Source organism: Scyliorhinus torazame, chromosome 14 (genome assembly GCF_047496885.1).
Source record: "Scyliorhinus torazame isolate Kashiwa2021f chromosome 14, sScyTor2.1, whole genome shotgun sequence".
NCBI lineage: Eukaryota > Metazoa > Chordata > Chondrichthyes > Carcharhiniformes > Scyliorhinidae > Scyliorhinus > Scyliorhinus torazame.
In genome coordinates this window covers 24,321,447-24,342,918 of record NC_092720.1, presented here as the reverse complement: position 1 = coordinate 24,342,918, position 21,472 = coordinate 24,321,447, and the positions used below count along the sequence as shown (strand labels likewise).

Below are 21,472 nucleotides of genomic sequence, written 5' to 3'. Positions count from 1 at the left end.
GCTTCAAATTAAGTTACTGTGAAAAGCCCTTAGTCGTCACATTCTGGCGCCTGTTCGGGGAGGCTGTTACGGGAATTGAACCGTGCTGCTGGCCTGCCTTGGTCTGCTTTCAAAGCCAGCGATTTAGCCCTGTGCTAAACAGCCCGGGAAAATGTTGTTGCAGAAAGTAAGTTCTACAGAAGTAGAAATGCGCTGTTATTTCATCAGAGCCGGAAATCTGAACATGCCCTGGCATGTCTGTGTCCAGATGAACAGAAAGTAAACCTGGGATTTCACGGATCCCAATTTACAAACTTGTGGCATACAAAGTTTACCCTGGAGGGGGTAGTGTGAGGAAATAAAAGCAGGAAAAGAACAGCCAGGTCCAGTCTGTGTGATGTTCCTCATGCCTCGCTGCTCTTCCTTTATTACTTATGGAAACACAGCCCTCATAGGTTCCCTTAAATCACAGACTATGGGTGAGATTTTCTGGCCCATCTCATCGGTAGGTCCTTCAGGTTTTGCCAGAGTCAAATCCGCCCCCCCCCCCCCCCCCCCCACATGACGGCTTCCCCAAAAGCAGGGCAGATGAGTCACGCAAAATCCTGTGGATTTTGGCAGGAGAGCAAGAACCTGCCAGCGGTCAATAGATCGCTGCACTGGCAGCGGGAAACCCGCCGGGGTTTGGCGAGGGGTTTGGGGTGGGGGCTGCAAAACCCCTGGCTCTACTACTGTGGTATTATCAGGTATTACGGTACCTGAGAAGCTGAAGTACCATTGGTTAAACCTAGGGGTTTTACCATTGGCTGTAGAGTATGGTAGCTCCGCCCCGATAGGCGGGGTATCAGAACGCGTGCCGTCCCAGCACCCCTAATTCTGTACCTGAGCTGCTGGGGAATACGTCTAGCTTATTAAAGCCTTCAGTTGTACGACAACCTCGTTTAAGTAGTTATTGATCGTGCATCAATTTAATAAGCTAGATTTAAGTAGAAAGGATGGACATCCGAATCAAGCCGGAGTGTCTGCAACTCAGTCCCCACGCGACAAACTCAGCGGCGATCTTTAAGCACTGGCTGGCGTGTTTTAAAGGCTACCTGGAGACAGCTGAAGGCACACCCTCGGGGGAGCAGAAACTGCACGTCCTACACTCAAGGGTAAGCCCACAGATCTACACCCTCATCGAGGAGGCGGAAGACTTTGATGCAGCAATCGAACTTTTAAAAGGACACTATATTCGCCCAGTAAACCAGGCCTATGCTCGTCATCTGCTTGCAACAAGACGACAAACCCCCGGGGAATCATTGGAGGAATTCTACCGCGCACTACTGGTGCTGGGCAGAAGCTGTGGCTGCCCGCAGGTTTCGGCGAGCGAGCACACGGAACTCCTAGTCCGGGACGCCTTTGTAGCAGGTATGAGTTCTTCACTAATCCGCCAGCGTCTTTTAGAAAAAGACACCTTGGGACTTAGGGAGGCACGGGCCCTTGCAGGGTCCATGGATGTGGCCTCCAGGAACGCTCGAGCCTACGTGCCCGACCGCGCGGCGGCCCCCTGGGCAGCGTGGAATCCCGCAACGGCCGGCCCAGAGACCGTCCCCGTTTCCCCGCAGGCCTGCACTGTAAGGTGGCCTGCCAACCCCGATAGGCCCCGCTGTTTCTTTTGTGGGCAGGAAAAGCACCCCTGCCAGCGCTGCCCGGCCCGCACATCCATCTGCAAGGGATGCAGCAAAAAGGACCATTTTGTGGGGGTCTGCCAGGTACGAGCGGTGGCCGCGGTCCACAGCGGCGACTTCGGACCGCCACAGCGAACTTCTCCACGGGCCCCGTGCGGCCAGCGGCCGCCGTCACCCCCATATCGAAGGGCCACGTGCGGACCCCGGGTGCCGCCATCTTGTCCCTCGGACACCACGCTGGAAGGATGGGCGCCGCCATTTTGTGCACCCCCGGCCACCATGTGCGACCAATGGCAGACGCCATCTTGGATGGGGCCCCAGGACCCCAGCTTGGCCGACCACACACTGCCTGAACAAAATCCACAACTACTGCGCCTGGCCTCGGTGACTCTGGACCAAACCCGACCTCGAACACACTCAACAGCAACGACGACTGTCTTCATCAACGGCCACGAGACGTCCTGCCTGATCGACTCTGGGAGCACGGAGAGCTTTATACACCCCGATATAGTAAGGCGCTGTTCCCTTCTTATCCACCCTGTTAATCAAAGAATCGCACTGGCCTCCAGTTCCCACTCAGTGGACATAAAGGGGTTCTGTCCAGCAAACCACACAGTCCAGGGAAGAGAATTCAAAAATTTCCGCCTCTCTGTACTTCCCCACCTCTGCGCGGCTACACTCCTGGGTTTAGACTTTCAGTGTAACCTGCAAAGTCTGACCTGCCAATTCCGCAGCCCTATACCTCCCTTACTGTCTGCGGCCTCGCGGCCCTTAAGGTCGACCCGCCTTCCCTGTTTGCGAACCTCGCCCCGGATTGCAAACCCGTCGCCACCAGGAGCAGCCGGTACAGTGCCCGGGACCGGATCTTTATTAGGTCAGAGGTCCAAAGGCTGCTGAGGGAAGAGGTCATTGAAGCCAGTAACAGCCCCTGGAGAGCTCAAGTAGTGGTGGTAAAGACTGGGGAGAAGCATAGGATGGTCATCGACTACAGTCAGACAATCAACAGGTTTACGCAGCTGGACGCGTACCCTCTCCCCCGCATATCCGACCTGGTAAACAGGATCGCGCATTATAAGGTATTCTCCACAGTGGGTCTCAAGTCTGCCTACCACCAGCTCCCCATCCGCACTAGTGACCGCAAATACACTGCTTTTGAGGCAGATGGGCGGCTCTATCACTTCTTAAGGGTTCCCTTCGGTGTCACTAATGGGGTCTCGGTCTTCCAGCGCGAGATGGATCGAATGGTTGACCGGTACGGTTTACGGGTAACATTCCCGTATCTCGATAATGTCACCAACTGCAGCCACGACCAACAGGACCACGACACCAACCTCCGAAAATTCCTCCAGACCGCTAAAATCCTTAACCTAACATACAATAAGGATAAATATGTGTTTAGCACCGACCGCCGAGCCATCCTCGGCTACGTAGTGCGAAATGGAGTTATAGGCCCCGACCCTGAACGCATGCGCCCCCTTATGGAGTTCCCCCTCCCTCACTGCCCCAAGGCCCTGAAGCGCTGCCTAGGGTTTTTCAGTTACTACGCCCAGTGGGTCCCCAACTATGCAGACAAAGCCCGTCCCCTGATCCAATCCACAACTTTCCCCCTGTCGATAGAGGCCCGCCAGGCCTTCAGCCGCATCAAAGCAGACATTGCAAAGGCCACGATGCACGCCATCGACGAGTCCCTCCCCTTCCAGGTCCAGAGCGATGTGTCCGATGTAGCTCTGGCGGCCACCCTCAACCAAGCGGGCAGACCAGTGGCCGCCTTCTCCCGTACCCTCCATGCTTCCGGAATTCGCCACTCCTCAGTCGAGAAGGAGGCCCAGGTCATAGTAGAAGCTGTGCGACATTGGAGGCATTACCTGGCCGGCAGGAGATTCACTCTCCTCACTGACCAACGGTCAATGGCATTCATGTTCGATAATGCACAGCGGGGCAAGATAAAAAGCGACAAGCTCTTGAGGTGGAGGATAGAACTCTCCACCTACAACTATGAGATCTTGTACCGTCCCGGGAAGCTAAACGAGCCTCCTGACGCCCTGTCCCGCGGCACATGTGCCACCGCACAAGTGGACCACCTCCGAGCCCTCCACGAGGACCTCTGCCACCCGGGGGTCACTCACTTTTTCCATTTCGTTAAGACCTGCAGCCTGCCCTACTCCATCGAGGAGGTTAGGACGGCCACCAGGGACTGCCAGATCTGCGTGGAGTGCAAACCGCACTTCTACCGGCCAGAGAGGGCGCACCTGATTAAGGCTTCCCGTCCCTTTGAACGCCTCAGCATGGACTTCGAAGGCCCCCTCCTCTCCACTGACCGCAACACGTATTTCCTGAATGTGATTGACGAGTACTCCCGGTTCCCATTCGCTATCCCCTGCCCCGACATGACCGCAACCACCGTCATCAAGGCCCTTCATAGTATCTTTGCACTGTTCGGTTTCCCCGCTTACATACGCAGTGATAGGGGGTCCTCCTTTATGAGCGACGAACTGCGCCAATTCCTGCTCAGCAAGGGCATTGCCTCGAGCAGGATGACCAGTTACAACCCCCGGGGAAACGGACAGGTAAAGAGGGAGAACGGAACGGTCTGGAAGACCGTTCTACTGGCCCTATGGTCCAGGAACCTCCCAGTCTCCCGCTGGCAAGAAGTCCTCCAGGATGCCCTGCACTCCATCCGGTCACTGCTTTGTACGACCACCAATCAGACACCTCACGAACGTCTCCTTGTCTTTCCCAGGAAGTCCTCCTCCGGGACCTCGCTCCCGACTTGGCTGGCAACAGCTGGACCCATCCTGCTCCGAAAACACGTGCGAGCACACAAGTCGGACCCGTTGGTAGAGAGAGTCCATCTGCTACACGCTAACCCCCAATACGCCTACGTGGTGTTCCCTGACGGCCGACAAGATACGGTCTCCCTACGGGACCTGGCGCCCGCCGGAACCCCACGTACATCCCAGCCACCAGTCCCAGCCCCCCCCCCCCCCCCCCCCCCCCCCCTCCACTGCAGCACCTTACAGGAGAATCAGTATCAGGTATTACGGTACCTGAGAGGCTGAAGTACCATTGGTTAAACCTAGGGGTTTTACCATTGGCTGTAGAGTATGGTAGCTCCGCCCCGATAGGCGGGGTATAAGAACGCGTGCCGTCCCTGCAGCCCTCATTCTGTACCTGAGCTGCTGAGGAATACTTCTAGCTTATTAAAGCCTTCAGTTGTACTACAACCTCGTTTTAGTAGTTATTGATCGTGCATCAACTATGTAGCACAGCCTAAGCCTTGTTCTTCATTCTCCATCACCCTCTTTCTGGACCGACCCTTAGCTAAAATTGGTGGTCAAGAAGCATCAGACGCCGCTGAAGAGCACCATAGGACCACAGAAAGGTTACAGCACAGAAGGAGGCCATTTGGCCCATCTTCTCCACGCCAGCCCAAAGATGCCCAGGTGCCCTTTCTAATCCCACCTTCCTGCACCCAGCCCCAGCCCATAGCCCTGTAGCTGACAGCATTTTGAAGGTGCAGATCTAGGTACTTTTTAAAAGTTTAGGGTCTCTGCCTCTACCATGAACCCGGGCAGCGAATTCCAGACACCAACAAAATGCAGTTATCACATAGAATGGAAATTGTGAACTTGTATGACATTTTCATTTGTTTTAAGATTAAGTGTTTGGAATGAACATTTCGGTTTCTGCATGTATAGTTGACAGAAAACAGTGACATCAAAGATTTTATGATATGAACATTGCAATTTCTATCTTTTCCTGTTATATACTCTTCTAGATCTTGAATGCATCTCCCCTTAAACTTCGCTGTTAAAATCTTCACCATTTGCATAAAAGAATATATTTTTTCAGGTTTATGATTTGAATGCAGTCTCTAAACGTTTGGTACTGTTCTGACTGAAACTCAATTTAAAAATAGATCTCTGGGTAATGTAATTCTTCAGTGTAAAGCCTTGGGAGTGTAGTTATTGAGCAGGACTGGCTCAGCACAGATTTAGTGCGATTAGGTCAATTGGCCATGCTAGATTGCTGCTAAAGTGTCCAAAAGGTTAGGTGGGGTTACTGGTTTGCCTAGGTAGGTTGCTCTTTCGGAGGATCGGTGCAGACTTGATGGCCCAAATGGCCGCCTTCTGGACTGTAGGGATTCTCTGATTCTTAATTTTTTTTGAAGAGAAGTTTATGTGGAGAGAAAGTTGGCTCTTCCCCTTAGAGCAGCTAAGTTTAAGGGGGGATGCATTCAAGATCTCGAAGAGTCAGATGGAATAAATGAGGAGAGACTGTTTCTAATGGCAGAAGAGATGACAATGACTTAAGGTTAACGGCAAAAAAACCTGGGCAAGGTGAAGATCTTGGGTGGGGGGGAGAGGGTGGGGGGGGTTTCTCGGCAGCGGGACACAGCCTGCCATTGGCGGTCAGTGGGGTAGCCCATTGAATCCACCCCATCTGCCGCCGGGAAACCCACCGCAGGGGTTCACCACTGGCGGGACAGGAAGCTACCACTGGCGAGAGCGGCTGGAATATGCCTCCCTTTATTTTTTAGTTGTTGAACAAGGGCAATGGAGTAGATTCGAAAGGGAATCAGAAAGATACTTGACGAGGATTAAAATTTGCACGGCTTTGGGGAAAGAGTGGCGCAATGGGATTAATTGGATAGCTTTCAAAATGGGCTGACTGGCCTCCTGAGTTGTATCATTATGTGGTTCTAAGACTAACATCATCAGTCATTGTGCTGAGGGCCTTGTACAGTTTCCATCCTTTGCAGCAAGATTCCTTGGCTCCGTTTCATCTTGTGAGTGCCTTCAGCACTCACTTATTATTTTGCTGTACTGGAAACTCTTGAGTTAATTATTTACAGCACAGATCTGCTCGCATTCGATGGGCTGGCTGAGGATAAAAGTGCGAGATAAAAGCTTTCATAAGCTTATGTATAGTGTTGCATAGGTTCCTTCCACTTGGGTGGGGAAAAGGGACCGGGTTGGTTGAATAGTTAGAAACCATAAGGCTGGTGTCACAGTCAGTGAGACATGAATTTTGCCTGAAACAACAATTGAACTATCTGTATGCTTCTGGTTTGTACCCCATCCCACCCCATCTGAGGTGGTCTGTATTGTTATTGTAAGAAGTCTTACAACACCAGGTGAGGAAGGTGCGCTCCGAAAGCTAGTAATTTGAAACAAATCTGTTGGACTTTAACCTGGTGTTGTAAGATTTCTTACTGTGCTCACCCCAGTCCAACGCTGGCATCTCCACATCATGGATTGTTATTGCCAGAGTTGTGACTGAAGGAGGCAGGGAGAGCTTGGTGTTGGTGACTGAGCTTCCCTGTTGCCTACAATCCTTTCTCCTCACCCTCACTGAGGCAATGAGCAGTGGAGAAAAAGCTGATTAGAGTATTATGAAGAGAATGTTCCTGATTGAAAACAATACCATTTTGCTGTTGTGGGAAAGATGGAAGGATTGTGGCCCTTTACCCGGAGGGCAGCGTATGGGGGGGGGGGGGGGGAATAATACAGCTATTCAGCTGTAGCGTGCTTCACACTCCTGCTCACGAGAAACCAGATGAAGAGTTACAAACGAGGCCTTTATTGTGAGATCTAGCACCGGCTAATGGCACTCCTAGTTGGTACGCCAGAGAGCCCTGATAGAAAGATTGTACAGAAAGTTATTCTTCAGATTCAGTTACAAGAAATTAGCACATACCAAACATTTGTTACTAGTTATCTATGTTCATTCTTTGCTATCGATTCGGTTTACAGCATGCTTAGTAAATGAGAACAATTAACCAATTACAACAAGTACTGTTTACTTAATTATAATATCCAAGCAAGGCAAAGGCATGTATATGTTGTCTTATAATTATAAGTATCGGTGGTCCGTTATTTGGCTTGTGCTTATCAATCACCCTCCCTGTTGAGTACCCCTGCTATTTAATGGCTCCTCTCGAGGTGTGGAGGCTACAATAGACAAACAGCTCTATGTGATTCTCACCTCCCTTCCATTATCTCCATACATGCTGGCACCAGAGCAAGTGGTAGAAGATCTCACATTGTCTTTACAGATCCTGAGAGATAACACTTGTGGAGTTCCTGCCTGAGAACAAGCCCCTGGCATATTGTGCCCATGGTCTTCTTGCAATTGGCAGCTTATCTCTCACAGTTCGAACCCAGCATTTTTAATCTCTCCAGTAAATAGTGAATATCACAAAATTTAACTGGAGTTTTAAACGAATTCCAGTGCAGTATTTTTTTCCGCTGATCAACAAGCTTTCTCCAGCTTCGTCCAGACTGTTTTTCTTCCAATTTCTCCCTCCAGCCCACTCCCAGCACTCTTCAACTCTCACAAGCTTCAACCTTCGACCCTGCCAAGCATCAACATTGTCTTTGGCTCTCTGGATCTCCTTTCACTCCTCCTTCCCGCTTTCCTTCACCATTCTAGGTTGGTTCAGTGCCCTCGTCCCTCTCTTTCTAGTGGTTGGCTCATCAATTGGATAAGGATTGGTAATCGATTCTCTTCTTTTTCAAAGTAACGTGCTATAACCAGCTGATTGAAGTTTGCTGAACAATCTTGAGCCTGAAAGATAATAGTTTCCTTCACCTGACCTGCAACCATAAAATGAGAGGTTTCCGCTGTAAAGCCTTGCCAATTATATAGTGCTGGAACCAGTTCAGTGGTAGCCAGCAATATTCTTGGCATTGCAATGTTCACAGTCAGTCTTCTGTTCAGCTGCACCACTGCGCCGCATGCCGCCCTTCAATCAGAGTCAACTTGCCAACCCATCAACACCCTTTTCTCATGCAATATGAATTGTTTCTGCCCTTTAAAATGTGGTCCTCTTCTATCTGTCCTGATGAATGCAAGATGAAAGCTTCGACAGCATGTTTCTTTTTTCAGTGATACTCAAGATTTATTTGGTTGAACTTGTTGCATGATCCTGTTCAGTCAGATGTTCCACTTCCTCCCCTTGACGTTTGAGCTAATAAAACAGACCAGGCATTTACTTTCTCTTTGACTGATTGGTATTTGGTCATGCCTCATCAGCTACGATGTTGTCACCCTAAATGGGGTAGTTTCCGAGAGCAAGTACAGACAATAGGCTGAATGGCCTCCTCTCTGCTATAACGTTCTACACTTTGATAGCATGGCTCTGCCTCCTTGTTGCTACTGAAGCTTGTTTCATTGAGGCATTAAGTATAATTGGATAGTTGAGAAAATAAGATTGCAGATTTTTCCATTCAGGTGATTTTCCTTTGTCTTCATCAGACTTGGATAAGAAGGAACTTTTCCCCTTCACGGAGGGGTCAATAATCAGGGGGCATAGATTTAAGGTAAGGGGCAGGAGATTTAGAGGGGATGTGAGGAAAGTCCTTTTCACCCAGAGGGTGGTGGGGGTCTGGAACTCGCTGCCTGAAAGGGTGTTAGAGGTGGGAACCCTCACAACATTTGAGAGGCATTTAGATGAGCATTTGAAATGTCAGAGCGTACAAGGCTACAGACCAAGTGCTGGAGAATGGGATTGGAGGAGATCGGTGCTTGATGGGCGGCACAGAAACGGTGGACCAAAGTGCCTCAGACTATGCTGTAAAACTTTATGGCTATAACTTTGTAGATCGCGTGACGCTCCACAGTTGCAGAATGCACATTGCACACACTGGACAGACAGATTGTGCTGCACCGCACCGAGATTACAGGAGAGGAGTCGAGAATAAATATAAATCTCTCTCCAAATCGCCTTTTATTCTTCTCAAAAGACAGATGAAACATGACTTTTTGTTTAGGATAAGACAAAAAGGCACATGTCTTCCTGCCCGATGTAGCCAGTTCTGTTGAAGATCTTATCCCCAGCATGTAGTAATATTGATGTGGAGGTGCCGGCGTTGGACTGGGGTGAGCACAGTAAGAAGTCTTACAGGTTAAAGTCCAACAGGGTTTATTTGGAATCACGAGCTTTCAGAGCGTAGCTGATGAAGGAGCTGTGCTCCGAAAGCTAGTGATTCCAAATAACCCTGTTGGAATTTAACCCGGTGTTGTAAGACTTCTTACTGTAATAATATTGTAATGTGTGTTTCATACATTTTCAAAGTTCCAAGCTTTGGGCCAGAATCTGCTGGCAAAATTAATGCTGAGTTTAAAGTCCATGCCCTTCTTCATGTGTCATGTCCGTGTCGCAGTAAGGCCAGAAGGTGCAAATTGCCACAAATTGCTGGATGATGTGCATCGCTCTTTTGTTGTCCCCATCAGCCCCTTCTCAACCTCCCCATGTGTTCCAAGAAATTGTTAATTACCCATTAAACTCATTGCTGAAAGTTAGGGCTGCTACGTTACAGGGTAAGTCAGTAGCTTTTTAACAGAGGAGATTTTTATTCTCCATCACCCTCTTTTTGGACCGACCCTTAGCTAAAATTGGTGGTCAATAAGCATCAGACGCCGCAGAAGAGCACCATAGGACCACAGAAAGGTTACAGCACAGAAGGAGGCCATTTGGCCCATCTTCTCCACGCCAGCCCAAAGATGCCCAGGTGCCCTTTCTAATCCCACCTTCCTGCACCCAGACCCAGCCCATAGCCCTGTAGCTGACAGCATTTTGAAGGTGCAGATCTAGGTACTTTTTAAAAGTTTAGGGTCTCTGCCTCTACCATGAACCCGGGCAGCGAATTCCAGACACCAACAAAATGCAGTTATCACATAGAATGGAAATTGTGAACTTGTATGACATTTTCATTTGTTTTAAGATTAAGTGTTTGGAATGAACATTTCGGTTTCTGCATGTATAGTTGACAGAAAACAGTGACATCAAAGATTTTATGATATGAACATTGCAATTTCTATCTTTTCCTGTTATATACTCTTCTAGATCTTGAATGCATCTCCCCTTAAACTTCGCTGTTAAAATCTTCACCATTTGCATAAAAGAATATATTTTTTCAGGTTTATGATTTTAATGCAGTCTCTAAACGTTTGGTACTGTTCTGACTGAAACTCAATTTAAAAATAGATCTCTGGGTAATGTAATTCTTCAGTGTAAAGCCTTGGGAGTGTAGTTATTGAGCAGGACTGGCTCAGCACAGATTTAGTGCGATTAGGTCAATTGGCCATGCTAGATTGCTGCTGTGTGTTTCATACATTTTCAAAGTTCCAAGCTTTGGGCCAGAATCTGCTGGCAAAATTAATGCTGAGTTTAAAGTCCATGCCCTTCTTCATGTGTCATGTCATTGTCGCAGTAAGGCCAGGAGGTGCAAATTGCCACAAGTTGCTGGATGATGTGCATCGCTCTTTTGTTGTCCCCATCAGCCCCTTCTCAACCTCCCCATGTGTTCCAAGAAATTGTTAATTACCCATTAAACTCATTGCTGAAAGTTAGGGCTGCTACGTTACAGGGTAAGTCAGTAGCTTTTTAACAGAGGAGATTTTTATTCTTGCAATGCCATTCAAACTCTCCAGCTGTGAAAGAAAGCTGTGGAGATTCATTCCCCCAGGTATAAAATTGTTGGCAGAGATTTAAAACTTTACATTTTGTGGGGGGGTGGGGGGGGGGGTGATTTTCTAATCTTCAGAGAGGACTATATATATTCAAGCTGTTGCTGCATTGTTATGCAAATTAAAACATACAGACTAGATTAATAATAATAAATACAACTAAAGTACTGGAAAAACTCAGCAGGTCTGGCAGCATCTGTGGAGAGAAAATAACATTAATGTTTCAACTTCCTCGGAGCGGAAGAGGTAGAAATGTGATGACTACACCCATTTACGGCCTGCCAGACGCAGCCTGAATATCCCGAAAGTGCCTTTAACGTTGTGTGTGTGTGTTGGGGTGGGGGGGGGGGGGGGGGGGGGGTGGAGGAGAGATGAAGAGCAATGAAGTGAAAAATCACCTGCAGTGCTTAGGAAATAAAAGTGCCATTTGTGCGTCGCCTTCAATCAGTGAAAGTGAACCTCTCTGGTGGGTAAGCTCGCCCATGTACAGGCCGACCCTCACAGTCATAACAGTTGAGGGAACTGGAGCGATGGACAGAATACGTACCGATAATGTGTTTCTTTTTCCTCATCCCAGTTTTCCAGGCAGGGTATGCAACAGACCCAACAGCAACAACAGACGGCAGCGTTGGTTCGACAGCTACAAAAGCAGCTCTCCAGTAGGTACCAAATTCAAGTGAGATTTCAAATGCTGGATGATTGTTCCCCCTAACACCAGGCTGCATTGTGAATGTATTGGTCAGAAAGAGAAACCCAAAACGTGCGACGGAAATGGAAGTAGTTGGAGATGGCCAGTGGGCCAATCCGCATCTTAATTGTTACCCTCACAACAGGGACACTTGATCAGATTTTGTTTCCGCTGGGCATTGGACCTGAGAGAGTGGAGCACTGGAGCTCAAGAGGGGAAACGGATTGAAGTGACAGGAACTCAAGCAGCCAGTATCATGATGGCAAATTGAGCTACAAAGGTAAAAGGGCAGAGTAAGCGCCGTGGGAAAGATCAAAATGGGCGAAGGGTTGGAATCACAAGATTGTAGATGGAGGCAGACATGTGGAGAAAGACATGGTGGGGGAGGGGGCGGGGGAACCTCAACCCCAATTTTCTTTATTCCTTCACGGGATGTGGACGCCACCGGCTCGGCTAACATTTGTTGCCCATCCCTAATTGCCCTTGAGAAGGTGGCAGTGAGCTGCCTTCGTGAACTGCTGCAGTCCATGTGGCGTAGGTACTCCCGCAATGCTGATAGGAAGGGAATTCCAGGATTTTGGACCACCAGCAGTGGCATAGTTGCAAGTCAGGATGGTGTGCGGTTTGGAGGGGAATGTGCAGGTTGGTGGTGTCCCCATGCATCTACTGCCCTTGCTGTTCTCGGTGGTAGAGGTCGCAGGGTTGGTGCCCTTCTTGGTGGTAGAGGTCACAGGGTTGGTGCCCTTCTCGGTGGTAGAGGTCACAGGGTTGGTGCCCTTCTCGGTGGTAGAGGTCGCAGGGTTGGTGCCCTTCTTGGTGGTAGAGGTCACAGGGTTGGTGCCCTTCTCGCCTTCTTGGTGGTAGAGGTCACAGGTTGGGTGCCCTTCTTGGTGTTAGAGATCACAGGGTTGGTGTCCTTCTCGGTGGTAGAGGTCACAGGGTTGGTGCCCTTCTTGGTGGTAGAGGTCACAGGGTTGGTTCCCCTCGCAGTGTTAAGAGGTCACAGGGTTGGAAAATGTTGTTGGCAGAGCCTTGGTGAGTTGCTGCAGTGCATCTTGTAGATGGTAAACACTGCAGCCACTGTGCGTCAGTGGTGGAGGAAGTGGATGTTGAAGGTGGTGGAAGGGATTTCGCTCAAGTGGGATGCTTTGTCCTAGATTGTTTTGAGCTTCCGAAGTGTTGTTGGAGCTGAACTCATCCAAGCAAGTGCAAAGTATTCCGTCACACTCCTACCTTGTGCCTTGTGGATGGTGGACAGGCTTTAGGGAGTCAGGAGGTGAGTTACTCTCCTCAAAATCCTCAACCTCTGACCAGCTTTTGTAGACACAGAATGTATATGGCTGGTCCAGTTCAGTTTCTGGTCAGTGGTAACCCCCCTACCTCTCCCCAAGATGTTGATACTGATGTCAATGCTATTTATTGAATGTCATGGAGAGATTGTCAGAACCTCTCTTGTTAGAGATGGTCATTGCCTGGCACTTGTGTGGCACAAATGTCACTTGCTACTTATCAGCCGAAACCTGAATGTTGGCCAGGCCTTTGGGCATGGACTTCTTCAGTATCTGAGGAGTCGCAAATGGTGTTGAACATTGTGCCGTCATCAGCAAATAGCCCCACATATGACCTCTGGAAGGAAGGTTATTGATTAAGCAGCTGAAGATGCTGAGGACACCTCCCCCCCCCCCCCCCCCCCCCCCCCCTGGTCTTCACCTGCAGTGATGTCCTGGGACTGAGTTGTTTAGCCACCAATAAGCACAACCAGTGCCAGGTATGACTCCAAGCAGTAAATTAACTTCTGATTCCCATTGACTCCAGTTTTGCTAGGGCTCCATGATGCCATACTCAGTCACATGCTGCCTTGATGTCAAGGGGCAGTCACTCTCACCACCCCTCTGGAGTTCAGTTCTTTTACCTTTGGGCCAAGGATGTAATGAGATCAGGAGCTGAGTGTCTGTGGCAGAAACCAAACTGAGCTTAAATGAGCAAGTTATTGTTGTGTAAACACTGCTTGATAGCGTTGTCAATGCCACCTTCCATCACTTTGTTGATGATTGGGAGTGGACTGATGGGGTGGTAAATGGCCAGCTTAGATTTTTCCTGCTTTTGTGAACAGGTCTGGGACATTGTCTGTAAGGTGTGATTTTGTGAGTATGACTATGTCAGGCTGTTGCTTGACGAGTCTGGGGGATAGCTCTCTCAATTTTGGCACAAGCCCCCAGATGTTTGTACGGATGATTTTGCAAGGTTGGTTGGCCTGTAAAGGTTTGATACAACTGAATAGTCTGCAAAGCCATTTTAGAGTCCAGTTAAGAGCCTTAAGACCAGACCAGATAAGGACTGCATGTTTCCTTCCCTGAAGGGCAATCGGCAAATGTTTTTTTTAAACAACAATCAACAATAGTTTCACGGTCATAGACTAACTTTCAATTCCAGATTTGATCAATGAATTGAATTTAAATTCCATCAGCCATACTGGGGACTTGAATCCCATTGTGGTGGGATTTGAACTCATGTCCATGTCCCTAGGACATTAGCCTGAGCCTCTAGATTACAGGTCCAATGACTTTACCACCGCACCACCACCTCCCCCGACATTTTAAAGGAGGTTCAGGAACGAGATGACAAACAGAAATCGCTGAAGGGAAGAGGACAAGTTGAGAATAGATGCAGGTGGGATTTTTTGCTTTCTAAATAGAGGCAACATTTTATAAATGGCTGCTTAGGCCTCAGCTAGAGAATTTTGTTTAATTCTGGCCACCACACTTTAGGAAGCATATCAAGACCTTGAAGAAGATATCAAAAAGGTTTTGTAGAATCTGTTGCCTCTCAGCGTCAGGGACCCGGGTTCAATTCTGACCTTGTCTGTGTGGAGTTTGCACGTTCTCCCCGTGTCTGCATGGGTTTCCTCCGGGTGCTCCGGTTTCCTCCCACAGTCCAAAGATGTGGTTAGGTGGATTGACCATGATAAATTTCCCCTTAGTATCCAAAATATGTGCAGGTTAGGTGGGGTTATGGGGATAGGGCAGGGTGGGTGGGCCTGGGCAGGGGGGAGTGGGCCTGGGTAGGGGGGGTGGGCCTGGGTAGGGGGGGTGGGGGTGGGAGGGCCTGGGTAGGGTGCTCTTTCAGACTCAATGGCTGAATGGCCTCCTTCTGCACTATAGGGATTCTATGATTCTGTGAGAATTGTACCAGGTATAAGGGACTTCAGTTAGATGGAGAGAAGTCAGAACCTGGGACTGTTCTCTTTAAAGTAGAGAAGATTAAGAGAAGAAATCCTTGGGGGTTACCTTTGGCCAGAAACCTACCTTTGGAAACTGAACTGAACTAGCCATATCAATGCTGCGGCTGTAATGCAGGCACCAGTGTTGGGGTGGCCTGCAGAGGTGGGTAGTGCATACTGGAGAAGTTTGCAACTAGTACCCAGAAATCATGAAGGAACCAAATTAAATGCAACACTCATTTGGCATCAAAGCAATCCTCCTGCCTTCCAACACAATTCATGACACTGACCAGAAGGGATGCTGGGCAGCAATCACCCACATTGAAAACTGAATCCTAACTGTACGCCACACCATGAACAAAATGTATTCAGCTTCAATCAAACAAAGCCAGCCAGTCAACTTCAATGTTCTACTCGCGTTCCCCAAGCAATACCACCACCTCTTTTTCCCCTCCCCCGCCTTCCCTTCTTTTGTCCCTTCCTCACCCCTCCCTCTTCAACCTCTTATTTATTTTCCCATAAGATGCAGGAGCAGAAGTAGGCCACCCGGCCCATCGAGCCTGCTCCGCCATCCAGTGGGACCATGACCGATAATCCTAAACTCCACTTCCCGCCTTATCCCCATGATCCGCGATTCCCCCTTCTTCATCGCAGATCACACTGCAGTCCAAATCTCTTGAGAAGGTTATTGTCTGGTAACTTTTCTCCCAGGTTCTCTCTCTCTCTCCAGTAGAAATATCATTTACTGTTGTGCTGAGCTCTCTCGTTGGCAAATTGCTGACGTTCCTGTGTTTTTCTCTTGAGTACGTTACCAATTGTGATGCTTGTGTAACCTTGATCTTCTGCCAGGTAATCAGCCACAACAGCCCTCGAACCCATACAGCCATCCTCCCCATTACTGAACCCTGGAACGAAGCACAGACCAGATAGTCACTGGAGAACAATGAAGACCAATGTACTTGACCAAGCTCCCTGTGGGGGTTTTTTTGTTAATTGTTTGTCCCAACATTATTTTTTTCTTTGTTATTATTTTTATCGGTTTTTTTAAAAACATTATTTTGACACATGCTCCCCCCCCACCCCACCCTGTGATGTAGCTGATGTGAATAAATAATGTAAAGTGAGAGTAGATTATTTTATTTAACAAGCAAAATAAATTGAAGTTTTACAATGAGACGTGTTTTTTGGATCTTGTAGGTCCTGTAAAAAGCTGCTGGAATTTTTTTCTCTTTTCTTTTTTTTTGGTTTTTGCTAAAAGTCAATTTTGGTGCTTTTAGCAGATCTACAACAACGGGATGTTCTACTATAAATGGAATTTATTTATTTGTTCGCAAAGACTCCCTAATGATGCACTGGACCAAAATAATGGTTTATATGAATGAGTTTAACCAGGATATGAAAGGCTGTCTACAGAACTGTGGCCGCAGACGCTTTGCGCTTTTCAGTGGCGTGTGCCACTTGAAGTTGTGGCAAAGCTGTTCATTTCAACTGTCAATTTTGCCTAGATTTGTAATTTTACATGAGCACTTTTTAAGAAGAAGAAGAGAAGTTTGTTAAATAATAAAACTATTTTTCCCCTATGATAATAATGATATTATTGTACGGTACCTCTGAAGCAGCTCTGTTGTGCGTGGTTGAGTTTGGTATTTATATGTTATGTTCAGATTGATGAGCTACAATGACGGATAAAGATAATGATTGCAACTTGAAATCTAATAAACCAACAATTAACATCAGAGCAAATGGTTTCTTGCCTTGTGTTTGACATGTTCGTTCATTTATCTTTGGCCACGCCATACCAGCAGAGGCTATGGGGTAAATGTTCTGATCCCGCCCACCATGGAAGTTGTCGCGGGTGGGACGGACAACCTAATGGACCATTAAAAGGTCCGTTGACCTCGGGCGGGAAGATCTAGTCCCTGGGCAGGCGGGATTGGAAAGTCCAACCCTTGTGTGAGGCAAGAGATAAGGTAGGTCTGTGTTTGGAGTAGAGAAAGCTCTCCACCACCGGGTGTTTTCAACGGCTGACATCTGGGTTTGTTGTCGATTAATCGATGGAGATCGATTGCTGTGGTTAGTCAACAACTCAATTATTGTTGTATCATAATGTTAAAAGGATAATTAGAATTTTTTTACAGCAATTTCAATATGAGGTGATGAGGGAATAGTTGGTAGTGGTGACCATACCCTGTGCTAGTGAGTGGTCAATTCCAGCCCCACGTGCCTTGGAGTCACAGCACAAGCGAATTAAGCAAGAATTCTTGTAACAATACCCAAAGCCTTTGGCTGTCCAATAATTACAGTCACCGGGTTTGTAAGTTTAAACACAATTACTTTTTACAACAAGAACTATCATGAAAAAATGCAGGAAATACAACAGGTTAACTATCATCTAACCCTTAATTCCCACTTTAACTGTCCCGCCCCCTACCCACACACACAGGACAGACAGACACAGAGGTGGAGGAAGGAGGGAAAAATAAGCAAGAAGGTCAAAAGATAAGTGCCTTTGCTTCAGATGATTTTTTCTTTTTGCACACTTTCTTCACAGCAAGCTTGCTGTTTGAAGCTCTTTGTTTGCAGCCTGTAATGATCTTCTTTGTATATTCATTCATTCAGGGGCCCTGTAGTTTAGAAAATGCACTACTCACAGGAAGCAGGCTTTCTGGAGAGCCCCCTTATTTCTCATCAAACTGGGCCTTCAGCTCGAGATTCGCATTCAGACCTCTATCGTTCTGTATAAACACTTTATTTCTCATCAAGCCTACAGTTTTCAATCCATTTTCCATTTTTGAAGTGGAAAGCTCCCTGCAGTTACCTCTGAGATTTCATAACGTGGATTATTTCCAAAACACAGTGACTGTTATGTGGGCAAATACAGCAGTTGTTTTGTACCAGAGACATCCCAAAGAAATGGAATGATAGCGAGAGAAAAAAATACCAACCAGTTTATTATTAGATTACTATTATTTTGATTATATCAATTGAGAATAGAATGTTGTACAGGAAAACAACATTTCACCCTGGTGATTTGTCTTTAGCCCTCTGTAGTCTCAAGGGAACTGCACTCAGAGGCTTGCTGGAGAGAGAGTCAGCCTTCACAGTGGGCTTCTGGATCGTTTGGCCAGAATAAAAACTGAGGCCAGCACTCAAGCCTTGTGACTCTGGAAAAACATATCAGTGGGATCAGATCCAATCACCGCCTGGTACCAAGCAGAGCACAGCCATTTGGGCCAATTCATCGGCCACCAGCCAATCAATCAAACCGAGTCATCCCTGATGCCGGTCAGTCTGCAATCACCAGTTTAAAACAGCACAGCCTTCCGGATTGTTCTGTTTGAATTCAAGATACAGGCTGCTTGCCTTAAAGTGAGGCATCCATCAATCATCCATAGATCAAAAGTGTAACAGCAAAATAAAAGAAACAGGAAATAAGGGAATAAACTGGGAACAAACAGGAAGGACCCTTACAAGTGATCAGCAGAATATCTATTGATGACCAACATTTTCCTCTGTTCTTCAGCCTACAGTTTTCAATTCATTTTTGAAGTGGAAAACCCCCTACAATTACCTCTGAGATTTCATAACGTGGATTATTTCCACAGCACAGCGACTATCGTCGGAAAATACAGCAGTCGTTCTGTACCAGAGACATCCCCAAAAAAAAGGAATGAGATCGAGAGAAAAAAATACCAACCAATTTATGATTAGAATACTATTATTTAGATTATATCAGTTGAGACTATACTGTTGTACAGGAAAACAAAACACTGGATGGGATTCTCCAGCCTCCCAACCGCTTGGTTCTCGGCAGCGTGAGGCAGCGCGTTGTTCGCTGCCGGTGGGATTTTCTACTCCAGACACTGACTTGCAATTGCTATTGCGCCTGTCACAACCTCGGGGTACCTCAAGAAGCTTTACAGTCAATGAGGTACTTCTAAAGTGTGGCCACTGTTACGATTCAGCATTATGAAGCGGCCAATGACCCTCCCTCAACCAGCAGTGAGATAATGACCAGATCATGTGTGCTATTGGTCTTGGTTGCGGGATTCTAGCTCGGATTGTTTGGCTCCAAAGATATGGCGCTCCATATTGCAACACTCTTTAATGTCACTACAATGTACTCTGTCTACGCAGCTAGCCTTTGGAACCCCACAGATCAGGCATGCTGTAGTTTACAAAGTAAACTCTGGAAATACAGAGCAGATGCACAAGCATTTTGAGGAAAAAAGAATTAACATTTTGCATGGGCAACACTCTTACTGGACTGAAAAAGGAGAACTTTTCTCTCAAGTCTTTGAGTCTTTTAGAACACTGGCCAAAATGGAAAGAGCAGCGGTCAATATACGAACCACATAAACACTGAAAGGTGTTTTCCAATGGCGTTGATTGCAATTTCAAACACTATTCCAATGCAATGGAATAAGTTTATTAATATAGATGACATAAGCAATACAGAATCTTTCAGACAATAAACTTGAAAGCAAAATCGACTTTAGTTTATGATGTGATAGCATTAATTCCATTCATGTGGTTTAACGTGGGGTGCCAGACGTTTCCACCATAATGCCTGTAAATGGTGAAAGAAAACAAACACCAAGTGGATTGAAAGGGGCTCAACATGGCCATGTGAGGAAGATAGTCAGCTGCATCCCAGATGTAACTCTGCTGTTGTGAGTCTGCCTCACACTGATTGAAAGGAAATTCAAATCCTGCAGTTTCTGTAACAGGCAGTTGGTCTGCAACACCAACTTCATGCCTAAAACCTACTTACGTACGTTACATGAATAATACAGGTAGGGGTATGTTCTGATACACGGAAGCTTCCCCATGACTTTGCGATATTGTGTTTGTGATGATCTTTGTGTTGCTAAATTCAGGATGGTTGGCGTAGTGTTCACAAAGACCACAAAATGGCTTTAACCTGAACAAAGCCATAAATTTATTAACACTACTTAATTGGATTCAACACTTACTCCTATATATTACACAGTTGATATTTAACATATAATCTACACTTTACTCCTAATCTCTGCACAATTATAAACTATGATCTGCTCTCACTCACACTATCTTTCCTTGAGTCTGTACTCTAGCTAATTCCTTCACTTCTTACTTGTAACTCTAGCTCCCTCTAGTGGCTGATCCAGACATTTCATTAACCCTTGCAGTTCTTACATTTATTTTTTTTTTTAAATCTTTTTATTGGCATTTTCAAAATGTATAAACAGTTATGTACATTGTTGGCCGTGTTTATTTAATGTATTATACAGAAATATTTGTTTTGTCCTTTCCTTAATTTCCCCTATTTACATTCTGCCGCACTCCGGCTTGGCGTGTGGTCCCTCCTGCCCCTACTCCAGCCCTTTCCTCCCTGCCCCCTCCCCCCGCCTGGTTTCCCCCTGGTCATTTTTTGGGGGGAGGCGGTGTTCCCCCCCCTTTCTCTCCCCTTCCTCCCTCCCACCCTTTCTATTCTTCCCCTGTCAAATTTGTACCTGTTCCAGAACCTGTTTGAGGCCAGCGGCAACGAATAAGATGGGGAAACGGGAAAGATAGAAAGAAAAGGGAGAGGGAAAAGAAAAATAAAGACAGAGGAGGAACCATAGGAATGCGCAACCCGGGGAGGGGGTGTGTGAGGAGAAAAGGCCGGAGAGACATAAAAGGGACAACGTGGGAATGAGGCCCCCACCCCACCCCCCAGAGTTCTTACATTTATGATAATGTGATCGTGTTTTTTTTTAAATTTAGAGTACCCAATTATTATTTTTTCCAATTAAGGGGCAATTTAGTGTGGCCAATCCACCTAACCTGCACATCTTTGGGTTGTGGGGGTGAAACCCACGCAGACACGGGGAGAATGTGCAAACTCCTCATGGACAGTGACCTGGGGCCGGGATTCGAACCCAGGTCCTCAGCTAACCACTACGCCACGTGCCGCCCTATGTGACAGTGTTAACTGCCATGTAACATAGCCCAGCCTGAGCGTTAATTCTACACCATGATTGTACATTTCCCAGTGCCAGAGCAGCAAAGATATTGCTGCATCTCTTTATCCTGTCACATTGCTTGCATACACTATTAATTAAACAATGTCAGGTCTGTCGTCTCGTCTCACTGGAGCTGGTGTGGTAGTGATGGATGGTGAGCATTTCTCACATCTTTTTCAAGATCGGACCACCCTCAAAGTAGCAGCGAATTGAAGTTTTGGGCCTCTGCATGATGAATGCACATAAAACACCGTCAATGGCTTGGGCCTTTTGTGCAAGTAATCCAATCACTGGTATTTTTGTTAGGATAAAGGCTGCACGTCTTGTTCCCTTGCACGTCCAACTGTCCCCCAGGAATTTCAGGTCCATAACCTTTAGAATGCAAACTCGGAGTACTGACACACGGCCTCCAGTATCGGAAGACACTCCTGAACACTGCCAAAGTCTTTGCTTT

General features: G+C 47.2%; 1 protein-coding gene across 3 annotated transcripts in view; it reads left to right on the top strand.

Moving 5' to 3' along the window:
- The window catches only part of LOC140389583 (mediator of RNA polymerase II transcription subunit 12-like protein), a 731,598-nt gene extending 714,835 nt beyond the window's left edge, over positions 1–16,763 (top strand). For all 3 annotated transcript variants that reach the window (XM_072473837.1, XM_072473838.1, XM_072473836.1), the window contains 2 exons: positions 11,701–11,782; positions 15,881–16,763. In XM_072473837.1, coding sequence (XP_072329938.1) covers positions 11,701–11,782; positions 15,881–15,933 — 135 coding nt within the window. In that variant the 3' untranslated portion in view covers positions 15,934–16,763. The remainder of the gene's footprint in view (positions 1–11,700; positions 11,783–15,880) is intronic.
- The last annotated feature ends 4,709 nt before the right edge of the window (positions 16,764–21,472 follow it).